Genomic DNA, 13996 nt, shown 5'->3' on the forward strand with positions numbered 1-13996 from the left:
TGGGGGTGATTGGGGGGTAATTCTGGAGTCTCCTCCAGATTGTGCTCTTAATAATGTGGGTTCCCCTGAATTATAACTGTGTTCATATTAAAGCTGCAAGAGTGAGCAAGAAAAGGATGGACATTGCTACCTGGATCCCAGCAGTAACTGACTGGGTCATCTCAGCAGTGGAGTCTGCAGGAAGAGCCCTTAGGGAAAGAAGAAGAAAGTTCCAAATGTCCTGGAAAACTTCTGCTGTGTCAGCACAGGCTACTGAGAATATTCTCAGGATATGAAACATAAAAGACTCAGCATTGTCTGAGCAACTGCCTAATTTCGAGGCTCTGTTGGTTTATTTACCTCATTTCCACTGTTCCACTATTCTACCAAGACAAAACATATGTGTGTGAGTCCTGTGCAGTGGTGCACCTGCATCCACCGAGGTTGTGACCCTGATTTAAGTCTATTGGTTTCCATCAGCCTTTAAAAAAGTTGAATAGGGAGCAACTAAAATATGGCTGAAGAGAATTAATTCCAGCTTCAGACTTTGTTTCAGGAAAGTATTTAAGCATGTGCTTTTCTTTAAGTATGTGTTAAGTCCCTTAACTTCAGTAGGATTTAAACATGTTCTAGAATAGGGATTGTTTCCTGAACGATGAACTGGGGCTGGATTGACTCCTGCCTTGATTCAACCTTTTGTGCTTCCTCCCATTATTCATTAGAAGAGAAAAATGATTTATCAGCCTTAAACCAGATAAATTGTATCCCAAACAGTAAAGATCCCTACGGGTGAGAAAAACACCTTGATCATTCTGTCTAGGGCCTGTCTTATACCCAGTTCCCCGCTGCTGTGGCCCACAGTACAAAACTGAAATGTCATTGGTCACAGACTTTTACTGAATGTTCTCCTCCTGGTTATGATTGTAGATAACTGAGTTGTGCTGGGGGCATGTTTCAGGTGTGCAGCGTGTTAGAGAGCCTGGAGCAGGAATACAGACGGGATGAAGACTGGTGTGGAGGCAGAGATAAACTTGGACCAGCAGCTGAGATAGACCATGTCATCCCTCTGATCAGCAAACATCTGGAACAGAAGGAGGCTTTTCTCAAGGTCTAATTTTACTTCTCTAATAAATTAGGAAAAATTTCCATTAAGTAGACAATTTAGAACAGTGTTGGTAAGTTTGAGAGGATGCTCTGATGTGTAATTTTGGTTCAGCTACTGGCTGGCTGTATAAACCCTAGGCCAGTTTTAATTTGAGATATGTATTGATAATAATGCTCATTACCCCTGCTACAACAGAGAGATGTCATCAAGACCAATTAGGTGGTGTTTGCACTTGGAGGATGTTAGTTGTTGTGCTGGTTCAAAGTTCAGTTCTTAAAATTGCACTATAAATGACAAATATGACACATCATTTTGGTGTTGGCTTGTACAAATCATCCAGCATTTCAGATTTTGTCCTCCAAGGCAATAACTGAAGAACTAATAATAACTGAAGCAATTTTGTCTCTGCAAGGCAGCACCAAGATGAAAACAGAAATTTCTTCCTGCTTTCCAGGTGTTGCTTTGGAAGAAACAGGGATCTCCCAGGCTGACAAGTGAACTGTCAGCCAACCTCCCACCTGCCACTAAAACTGATACACAACATGAAACTGCGCTTGCAGTCAAGGCTTAAGAAATTATGCCCCTAGATTTGGACATTTTTTGAAACAATGAGTACTTTTCTTGAGAGATGGGTTAGATTTGGTTAGACAGAAAATGTGTGAGGTACCAGTTCTTAACAAGCAGTTTTTTAATTACTGTCATTAATTTCCCTTCATATATAAAATGAGCCACTATATTAAATATTCCTCTTGTTTCAATAGGTCTGTGAGACTGTTAGTTTATTAGCTGAGTTTATTGACTCTTAGCTGAAGTTCTCATCTTCCCAGAAACAGAACTTCTTGCTTTCTTTGCTCATCTTCACTGACTCTTTTTGGTGGGGGCTGTTCTTCCTAGGCCTGTACCCTGGCGCGGAGGAACGCCGAGGTGTTCCTCAAGTACATCCACAGGAACAACGTCAGCATGCCCGGAGTGGCCAGCCACACCAGGGGGCCCGAGCAGCAGGTCAAAGGTTGGTGCACCAACAGCACTGAAGGTCTGGTTTGCCTCCCCCTCTGCAGGGGAGTCCTCCTAAAGTCTAGTCTGCAAAGTCTGTTCTAGCATCATTTCCTTTACCAGATCACTCTGAAACTACACTCACTTTGTGGTGGTTTCTTGTGTATGTGGTTTGGGGGCTTGGTTTTGGGGCTTGTTTTTTAGCAGCCACTTTGAATCAATGCCTGTTTTTAGGAAGTGTGATTTTGGGCTCTCTGCTTTTGGGAACAAGGTCCAGGCAAAGTGATTAAATTCATCATTTCATAGCTTATTTCTCTGTGCACTCAAGGAATCCCTAGTCATGCAGATGTTTTCCTCTGCCCTGCAGCCATTCTGAGTGAGCTGTTGCAGAGGGAGAATCGGGTCCTTCACTTCTGGACCCTGAAGAAGAGGAGATTAGATCAGTGCCAGCAGTATGTTGTCTTTGAGCGCAGTGCCAAGCAGGTAATGTGAAAACCCCACCTTGTCCCTCTGTCCTGGCAGTGTGTAAAATCTCCTGTGCCCATGTAGTGCTTCTGTGTGGGGCTCCCGTTGCAATCTCAAGTTGTGTTTCAACACTGTAACTTCTGAAAACATGGCAAATATAGATTTTAAAACAACTTAAGACAATTCCAAAACCCAAGAAGATTCACTATTTTTGTCACCTCAGATTAATTTCTGTATTTCTTCATTTGTTTGAAAATAAATATAAGAGCAAACTTGCTTTATTGAGCTATTTCTGAATGAGAAAACTGCTTTCCCTGCCAATTTATCTGTATATAGGTGGAATTCCCTACACTCCTTTTTGTCCTAGGAAACACAGAGAACCCTTTTGTATCTTTTCCCACCTGCTTTCATTATTTTATTCTTTTTATGTGTTCCTAGAAAGTGTTTTAGTATACAGGGTATTAATCCCAATGTATTCGATATTCTTTGTTTGGCAGGGGTATTTTTTGTCAGAGAATCAATTCTTGACATACAAAAGCTGTTTGTTTTGTTTTTTCCTTTGGCGTTTTTGTCACAGGCCTTAGACTGGATCCAAGAAACAGGAGAATATTACCTCTCTACTCACAACTCCACAGGGGAATCAGCAGAAGAAACTCAGGAACTCCTGAAGGAATATGGGGAATTCAGAGTACCTGCCAAAGTAAACAGTGACTTTAATCTAATTATGCCATCTGCTTTAGTCGGTATTTATGGTCTTGTTTCGATGCCTCAAATCTCTGTAGTAATATTCCCCTGATTTTATAGTTGCCCTCTAAAAATCCTAGCCCTGAAGATAAATGATTTTTGAGAACTTTTATCAAGACATAGGCATGAAAAGGAGGTTTTCTCCACCTTGGTTAGTACTGGTTATAGAAAATTTCTGTTCTGATCAGAAGGAAGAGAAAGTCCATTTGCATACAGAGTTCACAGCAATCTAATAAGACATTCCATCCTCAAGCAATCATTCCAGAATGGCATAGAGTGACTAATTGATCTGAACACATCCAAGGTTACCATGGACTCCTGGTCTCTTTCTTCTGTCTTTAAAAACACAATTTGTCTCACTAATTCCAGCTGGGTTGATCACAGATGATCATTTATCTCATTAGAAATAATCTGCTGATCTCAACAAAGTACTTTAAATAGATGAGTCTTTAAACTCTGGGGTGAACATTTTTGAATATAAAACTGCATTACCAAGAATATATTAATTTATATGGAGCAATTCTGGGAAATCTGGTGGGGTTTACACAGGAATGGTGATTGGATCTGTTTCAGACAAATTAATTCAAACCATAGGTAATTCATAGACAGTGAATCCACAGGGGTATTAAGAGTCTCTGATAAGGATGTAAATTGCAGAGCTGGACTGCAGGAAGACCATGGCCTTGGTATTATATAGCTGCATTTCACTGTGTCCTGAAATTGATCTGCTGTAATCCTTAAATTCCTCCTTAGGCTGCCTATGCTTGTATGGGTTTGATTCACAGCCTTTGTGGTATTCTTGTCCCCTTCTTTTAGCTTAGCTTGCATGTTTCTGAAAATGTGAGATAGCTAGCAGTGGATGGAAGGTAATTTCTTCAGACAAGACACATATGAAATTCTTTTAACTACTTCTGAATTCTAACCACCCATAATTAGTCCACCTGAAATTACATTCTGGTTCATAATTTAATTTTTATCAGAATAATCCAAATTCATAACAAAGTTTCCAAACCATTTTGACTCTTGACTTAGCCTAGGATTGAATTTTAGACCTTGTTCATTATGAACCATTACTGTCTGTTTCTTACACTGACACATCTAAGTCTTTCTCCCTCGGGCTGTCCTACTGCTCCTGCTGCTGATGTAGAATATTTTCACTGCCATGTGCAATCTGGTAAATGCATGTCATTCCCAGACTGATGTTATTCTCAAATTAAGCTGTAGCTGAAAGCCTTCCTGATCCCAGTAACTTTCTGGCCAAACCAAGTGTTTGAAATGCAAAATCAGCAGCAGCTTTTGGGAAATAATCACCCTTTAAATATGACAGGAAGTTAGATTTTTACATCTTCATACCTAGCCTTGCTTAGATACTCATTTAATTTGTTAGGTTAATGTCTAATTCAGCTGTTAATCTGTTATAGTGATGGAATTTCTTGAATTTAGTTTTGTGTTTGAAATCTGCTGGATGTTTTCTGATCTGACATTCATTTGTCCATTTGTGGTCAGATCACTGATAATGCCAAATACCTGACAGTGTGTCTTGCTTCAGGCATGGGGGAACATCCTCTCTATGTTTGACCACAGGCTTGCCAGTGCCTCATTTCCTGGGATAGGTTTGGAATCAGAGCTAGGGTTTATAACTAGGTCCTTTGTGCAGTTTTGATTAAGGGGCAGTTAGAGACTAAGTGGAAGAGAAAAGACCTCTGAAAGGTTTAGGGGCTCAGTGCTTTGGAGTTCAGGCATCTTTTAGCTGGTAATGTTCTAACTGGACCTAAAATACCGATGGAGGATTTTATAGTAAACCATGAATTTGGATTTAAATTCTGTTTGTTTTTGAAACAGACAAGTAATGACTCAAAATCACTTCCTGGGCTGATATGTGGTGTATTAATGACCTTCCTACACAGGTCTGCAGATCCACCAGATAGAGAGTCAGAGTAACTTGGTGTACTGCATGAGGTGTGATTTTAAAATCTTGTCTTCTACTCCAGGGCTCACCAAAAATAAGCTCTTGCTTATGGGAAGGAGGCATATGTAACTTCCGACATGTTTTATGTGTTTGTGTCTGCAGGGTTTCAAAAACTTGACTTTCTATCTTCTTCAGCTTCATAAGTGTCCTTATAATAATGCCATTTCTTTCATGTTTTACTGAAGGTTTAAGTGTCTGATTCTGTATAAAATGAAATACAGACACTCTTTAATGATGTATAAAAATTGTGAACTTCTTTTGACTGCTTTGTGAGTTAACAGCAAAGGAAATAACAATAATAAAACATAACCAAGGACCATATTTTGGGCAGCAAACAAAGGAGAAAGTGAAGCTCCTCATCCAGCTGGCCGACAGCTTTGTAGAAAAAGGACACATACACGCCACAGAAATCAGGAAGTGGGTCACCACTGTAGACAAGCGCTACCGGGACTTCTCCCTCAGGATGGGGAAATACCGTTACTCCCTGGAAAAAGCCCTTGGAATCAACCCAGAGGTACTGTAGGACTCTGTCCTGTTGGGGTTTTATACCAGACTGACAGAGGAAGGGGAAGCCTGTGGAATGAATGCTGTTGGGTTTTGGGTGCCCGTTAGAAACACTGAAAGCTCAGCCAGCCAACCTGGCCATGCTCAGAACTGCTTCTGGAGAAAAAGGGTTAAAGGGTTTTGCTCTCCCTGGTCAGTGATGTGAGGAGAGGCAGATGAAGATCAGAAAGATTTTCTAAACAAATGTTTGCACCATTTTTCAGGATACCATACAGCTTTCGGGACGAAACGGGGGGAGAACGCATTAATTGAATAAAAGTCTGTGTTAATTTTGGTATAAACCATAAATCCTGTTCCCACACCATTATTCTGCATCTAATTCAAACTTTGACTCTTAAGTTTTATTCTCTCATCCTTTAAATAACATAAACAATTGATTCCCTCATGTCTGAATTCTTTTAGGTGAAGAAGAACATCATAAGAAGGAAAAAATTAGGATCTCGTGCTATTCCCTGGCCATAGTATTAAAGGAGAGTGCCAGAAGCAGAAACACTTAAAAACCTTTCAGTCAATGACTCTTTGGAATAAATATCAAGAATAAGGAATAAATTCCCTCACACTCTCATGATACTTTAGTGCACTGTTCCTTGTAGGGCCTCTGGTTTACACAGAGCTCTAACCACAACCTGGAAAGGTATTCCATGGTAAAAGGCCACTGAAAGTTGTCTCTGCATAGTGCTCTACTTTATCACACTGGTTTTTATGAAGTCCCATACTAGACAACTTATTTAGATATGAAAGAGTAAGGTAATTTAGACCTTTTTATCAGTATTGGTTCCTAGTTAGGAAAAACAGTGAAGATTACAATTAATATAATTTTTAAGATTTCTCTCTCAGGTTTTTATCTCTTCTCACTTCTCTCTAAGAAGTACTTCTACTTCTCTCTAAATTTCCTTCTTTTTGATATTATCTTATTTTGTCCCTTCTTACTTCTTTCATCTCATGAACATGCTGCACTTTGCACAACAATAGGATTACAATGAGGTTAAACTCTGTACTTTTTTTTTCCCCTAGGATAACAAAGACCTAGAACTAGATATCATTCCAGCAAGTCTTTCAGACCGGGAGGTAAAGCTGCGAGATGCAAATCATGAAGTCAATGAAGAAAAAAGGAAGTCAGCCAGAAAGAAAGAGTATGTTCCCAAACACTCTGTCTGCATGGCACATTATCTGCTAAAGAATAATTCTGTGATATTTGCATGGCCAGAACTGACTGACAGTCCTGTAACTCATTCCAGCTGCAGAGCTATTGAGATAAGTCTGCAGGTGTAGGGCAGAAATTGTTACTTGTAGGATAGAGAATTTCAGAACATAAAGGTTGAATTTCTTTTGGTTTTAATCAGAAGTTAGAAAGGGAAAGTACTGAGTCAAGCACTTGGATTAGCCCTGATGTTGTGGAGTTGCTAATTTCTTTCTGCTTGTATGTAAAAAGTAACATGAGCAGGAAAAAATAAAGAGCATCTTTAGGTGTCTAAATATTATCTAAACATCAGTGACCCAAGAGTTCACTTCAGGTTTAGGTTCAAATTTCAGCAAGTGTAGGGCTGAGAGAACTGGAAATAGTTCATACTAGATGAAATAGTTGAAAAGTGCTTGTTGCGCTTAGATCCATGAACAGTCTGTTTTCACAGTATTCTGTCTTATTTTTTGTATAAGAATATTGGGAAAGTATTTCTCAGCCCTCTGAAATTGTCACAGGTCATGACTGATAAGAAACCACTTACACTTTAGAAAATATTACACTTGGTCTACCTGTGGCAAATTTCAGGAATTTCAACTTTGAGGGGCCAGCCTTAGCCTCTACATTATTGCATTTCACAGCATCTGGATTTTCTCTGGTCAGATACCAAGCTGTTGAAGTCTCTTCAAAGTAGTGGTGTCTCCCAAATCCATCTGTGTTGCCTCTGAAGGTAAAGTTTTAGGGTGACTTCCCACTGACTGTCAGCAAAGGTGCAGATGTTGGTGAATCACAATTCCTTAATGCTGGGGGGAAAAATATTCTGAGAACCAGCTGATAGTTAAGGATGGCCATGTAGGTGGGAAAACCCATGGATGCAGGAATACAATTTAATAGGATTTTGTGCAGAAAAGATATTTAGAAAATAACTCTACAAGAAACTGGAGTATGAAGTGCTATTTTGATCATGGACCTGAAAGGTGCAAAGTAAGGCACCTGAATGTCTAGGGGGGAAATACCCTTATTCTTTAAGACAACAATAGGATGTTTCATTTTCTGTTCATTGTAGAAATGCTTATAATGTCCAAACCACCTAAAATACTCATTTTTTTCAGATTCATTATGGCTGAGCTGCTGCAGACAGAAAAAGCTTATGTCAGGGATTTACATGAATGTTTAGAGGTAAGTTATGGCCCAGGAGGTCTCCAGTATTTCCCTTGAAGCACATGTTGTCCTCTGCAGTGGGAATGCTCACTTTAAAGCACAGGCTGTGCATGTTGATTCATGGAGCCTTTCCTTAAAGATTCAAATCTGTTCCTTTGAATCATCTCATACTAGAGAAACTTCTGGATTTGCACAAATACCTTGCCTTGCTGTTAACAGGGTGTTTCTAAAGTGGATGATGGTATTCAAGGCAAAAACCAGAGTCTAATTCAGTGAAATCTGTCAGCTTTCACATTCCTGATGTCTGACAGAGATTTTTATGTATCTAATGCCACTGAAGTGGCAAATCTGGCTTATCTTTCAGCTGTTTCTGCCTGAAGTTTTTGGACACCATCAGGTGGACAGTAAAGACAGGTGTTGTTGGCACATTTCTGCTTTTTCCTCAGACAACTTCAAAGCATCAGCACTTTGAATTTCTCTGGAGAGCTTTCTGTAACATTGGAACTTTTTTTTAGCTTGTTTATGTAATCTCAAAGTACATAGTTCCTGTTCAGCCTGTGCCTTTGGCAATAAAATGGGAAGATCTATTCTTTTCCACTGCATTTATTCACAAATTTAAGAGTTTCTGGTGTTTTCCAGACTTACCTTTGGGAAATGACAAGTGGAGTGGAAGAAATACCAGCTGGGATCCTTAATAAAGAACACATCATCTTTGGCAATATTCAGGAGATATATGACTTCCATAACAAGTAGGTTTTCTTAGCAGTTCTGTTAATGTTTAGGCACTTGTGCATCTCTGTGGTGTCTGCAGAGAGCTCCTACAGTACAGTGCACACCTGAGTGTAAAGGAATTGATTTTGCAAAATAGTTTTTGATTTCTGTTTTGTTTCTTTTACAAAAATGAATTGGAACTTAGTTCAAAACTTCACCTTCAGCTGATTAACAATGTTAAAGTCATATTATACCAATGCTTTGCAGTGTGATACATGCTTTCCATCTCATAGCACGAGATCTAGTCTGGACACTTGCCTCTCAAAAATATGATCTTGGAAAACACAAAGGGGAGAAAGTGGAATTGTTGGCATGAGCTGGGTTAATAAGTAGCTTTCTGCCGCTTCTTGGAGACTTTCTGTGTTTAATCTGTAGCTAACAGTACTCCATCTCATTATGATAAGACTGTGTACCAGATCAGCTTAGAGGGCATTGTTTCCATGGCATAATGCGAATGCAACAACAGTTATAAACTTAACATTTAGGGGTGCTGGATCCAACAAGTTCAGTTTGAATTCCAAACCTGTCTTCAGGTTACACTTTCAAAGCAAATCAGAGAATCCTTGCTTGTTTGAGTTCTGGGACATTTCTAGTGCTTCAGTCAGATAAATGTGCCCAGTCAGATAAATCACATAAATACAGCCAGATAAATCACATAAATACAGCCCAGCAGACCATGCCATATGCATGCTTTTGTGCAAGCAGTTTCAAAGCACATCAGGATAGCAGCCTGATTGCCTTCCCACCTGCCCTTTCTCTGTGGTGCTATATTTTTGTTCTGGTGACCCTGACTGATGCCATCTGATTGCCCTCCTCTTTCAGTTTCCACTGTTCCCAGCTCCCATCCCTCTAGCCCTCAGTCATGTCCCACAGCTTCTCACTGCTGTAATTTCTCTTTTCTCTGACCCCTCCTCCTGCAGCCTGTTGCTTCTACATAATCTTTTTTCCTCTAAAACTTCCTCCTAGCAATGCTAAAATCAATTTCCCCTGTCCCCTCCACCAGTGTCCTCCACAGCCTCCTCCTTTGGCTGGTGATGTCAAGGCATCCTTCAGCCTGATTCAGAATCTATGTCCAAGGGAGGGCAGCAAAGCTGGTGAATGGTCCAGAAAATATGTTCTAGGAGAACACAGAACATGTTCTAGCTGAAGAAACTGCGCCCTATCTGCAAACCAGTGTTGCTTGTTGTACAAGCTGTTCAGAGAGAGTTATTAAAAAAAAATCTGTATTTTGAAAGTTTACTACTTACCTATGAAATGCTGAGCTTGTTTAAGTTGTTGTCCTTTGTCCAGTGTGCTGAGCTGGGTGTTGGGAACCTGGCAGCTTTGGGCTTCCCTTGTTGCTCTTTGTGTGAACCACTACACAAGAACTCTTTGAAGATCTGTGTTCAGATAGAACAGTCCTGAGCACACTGACTCCCTGCTAGGGATTGCTTCTTTTTCCTTTCTGCTGGAGTTAGACATGACTGTACTCAGACAACAAAGCACTTCTTGGCAAGGGACACTTTTCCTGCTGGCTGGACACTTGGGTAGTCTCATAATCAAGATACAAGTCTTGATCATTAGCACTGATTAACTCATTGGTTATCCTGCATCTCCTGGGTATTTGACTGGAACTAATTACATTGGTGTCTTCTTTTTTCAGCATTTTTCTAAAGGAGCTGGAGAAATATGAACAACTGCCTGAGGATGTGGGCCACTGCTTTGTCACCTGGGTAATGAGGCTGCTGCTTCTCATTATTTATTCAAATTAATTCCTCCAGCACAGATGGGAACAAGCTGGGAATAGGTGCAAGGGTTATGTCCTCAGTGATAAATGATATTAGGAGCTAGTCTGGGACTATAACTGCTTTGTCCTTCACCTGCCCAGGGTGAAAGTTTCCACCCTTCTCCTCAGCAATAGTGTGAAGGCTTTCCAGAGCCTCTCTCCTTGTCCTGTACTGACCACACAGCTTTTATTTACCTCTGCTGGTTTCTGTTTAGCACAACTTCATCAAGCCAAACCTGATTTTATGTGACATTCATTTCCCTGTGAAAGTCCCTGAGAGGACAGACATTTAAAATCTTAATATACCTTCTTTAAAGAATTTTAGTCATGCCATGAGAACTCCTCAAAGGCATGAAGAATATTTTATTGACTTTTTTCCTCCAGAAATTAGTGTCAAATTTCTGAGCCACTGTGCTCATTATGCAATGCCAGGATAATTTCCAACAGGACTTTGAAATCTTGGTGCAGAGAGTCTTTGTGAGTGTAGGAGGCTCTGGGAATTAGCTACAGCAATTTATCTGTATGAAAGCTGTTCTCATTTCAAAATATTTACCAGTCAAGTCAGCCATCTTTGTGTTTTGTCTGATTGTTTTATTTATATATCAAAGCTAGGAATTAGTATTTTAAGAGTAAAGATGGAATATTTTCACTTATCCAAAAAATGAGCATATTTAGATGATTTCAGATGGGCTTTTAATTGAAAAACATATCACATCAAGTCTTGATGAAATGGATTCAGAAATATTGTTTACAAAGAACAGCCTACCTCTTTAGGAAAGATGAGTGTATTTATGTATCATTCTCTGCAAAATCTTCAAGGTACTTTAAGGTACTACTGCATCTTCTCAACAAAGGTACATGTCCAGAGCTGTGTGTGGTTACAGATGTGCATACAAAGCTGCCTGCACAATTGCAGGATCCTGTTGTTTAGATATCTGGGGAAAAAAAAAAATACAATAGCAATAAAAGGAAAACATCCTCGTCTTTTATTTGCCTCCCTCTTCTTGAGACCAGAGTATATTAATAAGAGGTGGGAGTGCACAGATGCTTTTAATTTCTGCTTAAAAGTAAACAAATTAGGAAATAAAATGTAAAACAACATAAAATTTGAGCCATTGAAGTTTGAACCACAATAGGAAAGGCAAGTCTGGGCCAAGTGTCACAAATTTCAAGTAAAAAATGTTGGCTTGTGCCAGTTTAGACTAGGTGAGTCCCTTGCCCAGTTTCTAGACTGGCTTTAGCTTCAAGTAGGTGACAGAGTCAACACTTCATGACTGAGTTTTGAGACCCTCAAACTCTTGTGTAACATTCATAGAGCTGTTACAGAAATTATAATTACAGCTGGATTAAAATTTTAGGCCTTCCCTCTGTGATATTTGTTAAAGAAAGCGTCCCACAGCCCTCAGAACTGCTCAAGTTAGGTATGAACCTTAAAGTCTTCTGCTCCTAATTTACAGTTCTTGTGCTGCTTGGTGGCAGGGTTGGGGTGGTGGTGGGTGTGTGGGAGAGAGTTGTCACCTGTCTTTATCCTGGTGTGCCTTAATAAAAATCTGTGGGAGCAGAGAAATAGCTTATCTTGCTTTTCCCTTGATGTTTGTTTTCACAGGCAGATAAATTTCAGATGTATGTCACCTACTGCAAAAACAAGCCTGACTCCAGCCAGCTCATCCTGGAACATGCTGGGACTTTCTTTGATGTAAGCAGCCATTGCTGTTTTCCTTCCACACACCTGGTGCAGCTCTGTGCTTTTTTACACTTGAGCTATGGGTTTCCTTTCTGTGCCTTGGCATTTGGGTTTTTCATTCCACTGCAAATGTCACATGCTCTGAGAACTGATGGGCTGTGATGTGGTGTGCGGTGAGGTGTGAAGACACATTCTTATGGGAACCTTGGGCATTTTTCAGACCTAATCCTTTCTAAAGATCTGGTTTAGATGTAATCTCTGTTTCTGGGTTAGTGATAAAATGAAAGTCTCAGATTCCATTATATATCATGACCTGAAACCCCTAAATCTAAAACAAGCTCCTAGCCTCCTGTTCTGCAAATTCTACCCAGCCTATTCCACATTTACTTCATTTTGCTAATAAGGAAATCCATTGACTCCAATTAGACTATTTCCCATACAAGTGCTACAGCCAGTGAGAAATGTTTTTAGGCTCCAATTCCAATTTTGTAGGCTGAGAAAAAATCAAGTTTTTGAGTACCTTTAAACCAAGCTCTTCCTCTTATTTAACCTCATCCATTTCACCATGCTTGTCTGCTACCTTATAGCTTTAATTAGTCATCTTTCTAAAAAAAGAAAAAATAAAAGAAAGAAGTGCTAAGACCTCTCTTCCAAAGCATTGGAAGTTTGCAAATAGATCAGCAGGATCCAAGCTGTGCTGGAGTTGGCAGCTGACAGAAATCAGCTCCTCTGGAGTTTGTACGTGCCAATAGTTACAGCATTTCAGTCTCACTCGACGATGAAAGGTCTCACATGAGCCTCAGGAAAAGTGATGGACACCCTTTTTTCTTGCCTTGTTACGGAATGGGCTGAAAGTCGAGTGGAGCTGGAAGGGGTTTTCCAGGAGGTGGCGCTTGAGCCTGTGGAATGGTTTATCCAATGGTTTATACTGGTCGGCTGTTTGCACAGGTTAAAATCTTTCCCACTGCAGCTCTCTGCAAGGGCTGGAAAGCTGCCTGATATTTCTCAGTAGTGAATATTCGTGTGTCAGCAGCTGCTGTTTTGCCAGGGGAAGGTGTTTGCCTTCCGTGGGTGCTGGGCCATCACCCAGTGATGCCTGTGCAAAAAGAGAAAGCTGACTCTCCCCCTGAAAAATCCTGAAGGAGGCACTCAATGTGAATAAGGTATTGCAAAATACCTGTGCATCCTTCTTACCTTGATCTTGGAGTGGCAGTAGTTCAGGGGCAGGACAGCCTGGCACAAGGAATACAGAGAAAACAATTGGTTCCTTTTTTCCAGGCAGAACCTGCAATTTCCCAAAAGCCTGATTATGAATTATCTAGAATAACACCCCTTAGTAAGAACCCTGCTTGAAAATCACAAGTGTTCCTCAAATTTCATAAGCTTTCATAGAAATCCACCTCTGAGATGAAAACAAGCAGTCCCAGTAATTTTTTTGAACCCTTCAAGCCCATGGAAAACTTGCAGCTACAGGGCTCACTGTAAGGGTTGACTGATTAGGAGAGGGAGCAAAGTCAGGTGACATATCTCACTTGAAACCATGAAGAGAATTCTGAGCAATGCTGAGAGCTGGGCTGTTCTCAGGATGCAAGTAGAGAAAAGCAATGTATTTTATT

The 13996-nt window shown here is 40.2% G+C and overlaps 1 protein-coding gene across 6 annotated transcripts in view; it reads left to right on the plus strand.

Moving 5' to 3' along the window:
* KALRN (kalirin RhoGEF kinase) overlaps positions 1–13996 on the plus strand; it is a 465987-nt gene that overhangs the window by 317857 nt on the left and 134134 nt on the right. For all 6 annotated transcript variants that reach the window (XM_030952836.1, XM_030952840.1, XM_030952837.1 and 3 more), the window contains exons 19-28: positions 938–1087; positions 1979–2093; positions 2445–2560; positions 3120–3242; positions 5587–5769; positions 6834–6952; positions 8112–8178; positions 8800–8909; positions 10574–10643; positions 12303–12392. In XM_030952836.1, the coding sequence (XP_030808696.1) occupies positions 938–1087; positions 1979–2093; positions 2445–2560; positions 3120–3242; positions 5587–5769; positions 6834–6952; positions 8112–8178; positions 8800–8909; positions 10574–10643; positions 12303–12392 (1143 nt within the window). The remainder of the gene's footprint in view (positions 1–937; positions 1088–1978; positions 2094–2444; positions 2561–3119; positions 3243–5586; positions 5770–6833; positions 6953–8111; positions 8179–8799; positions 8910–10573; positions 10644–12302; positions 12393–13996) is intronic.

The sequence above is a fragment of the Camarhynchus parvulus genome, chromosome 7 (assembly GCF_901933205.1).
Source record: "Camarhynchus parvulus chromosome 7, STF_HiC, whole genome shotgun sequence".
Lineage (NCBI taxonomy): Eukaryota > Metazoa > Chordata > Aves > Passeriformes > Thraupidae > Camarhynchus > Camarhynchus parvulus.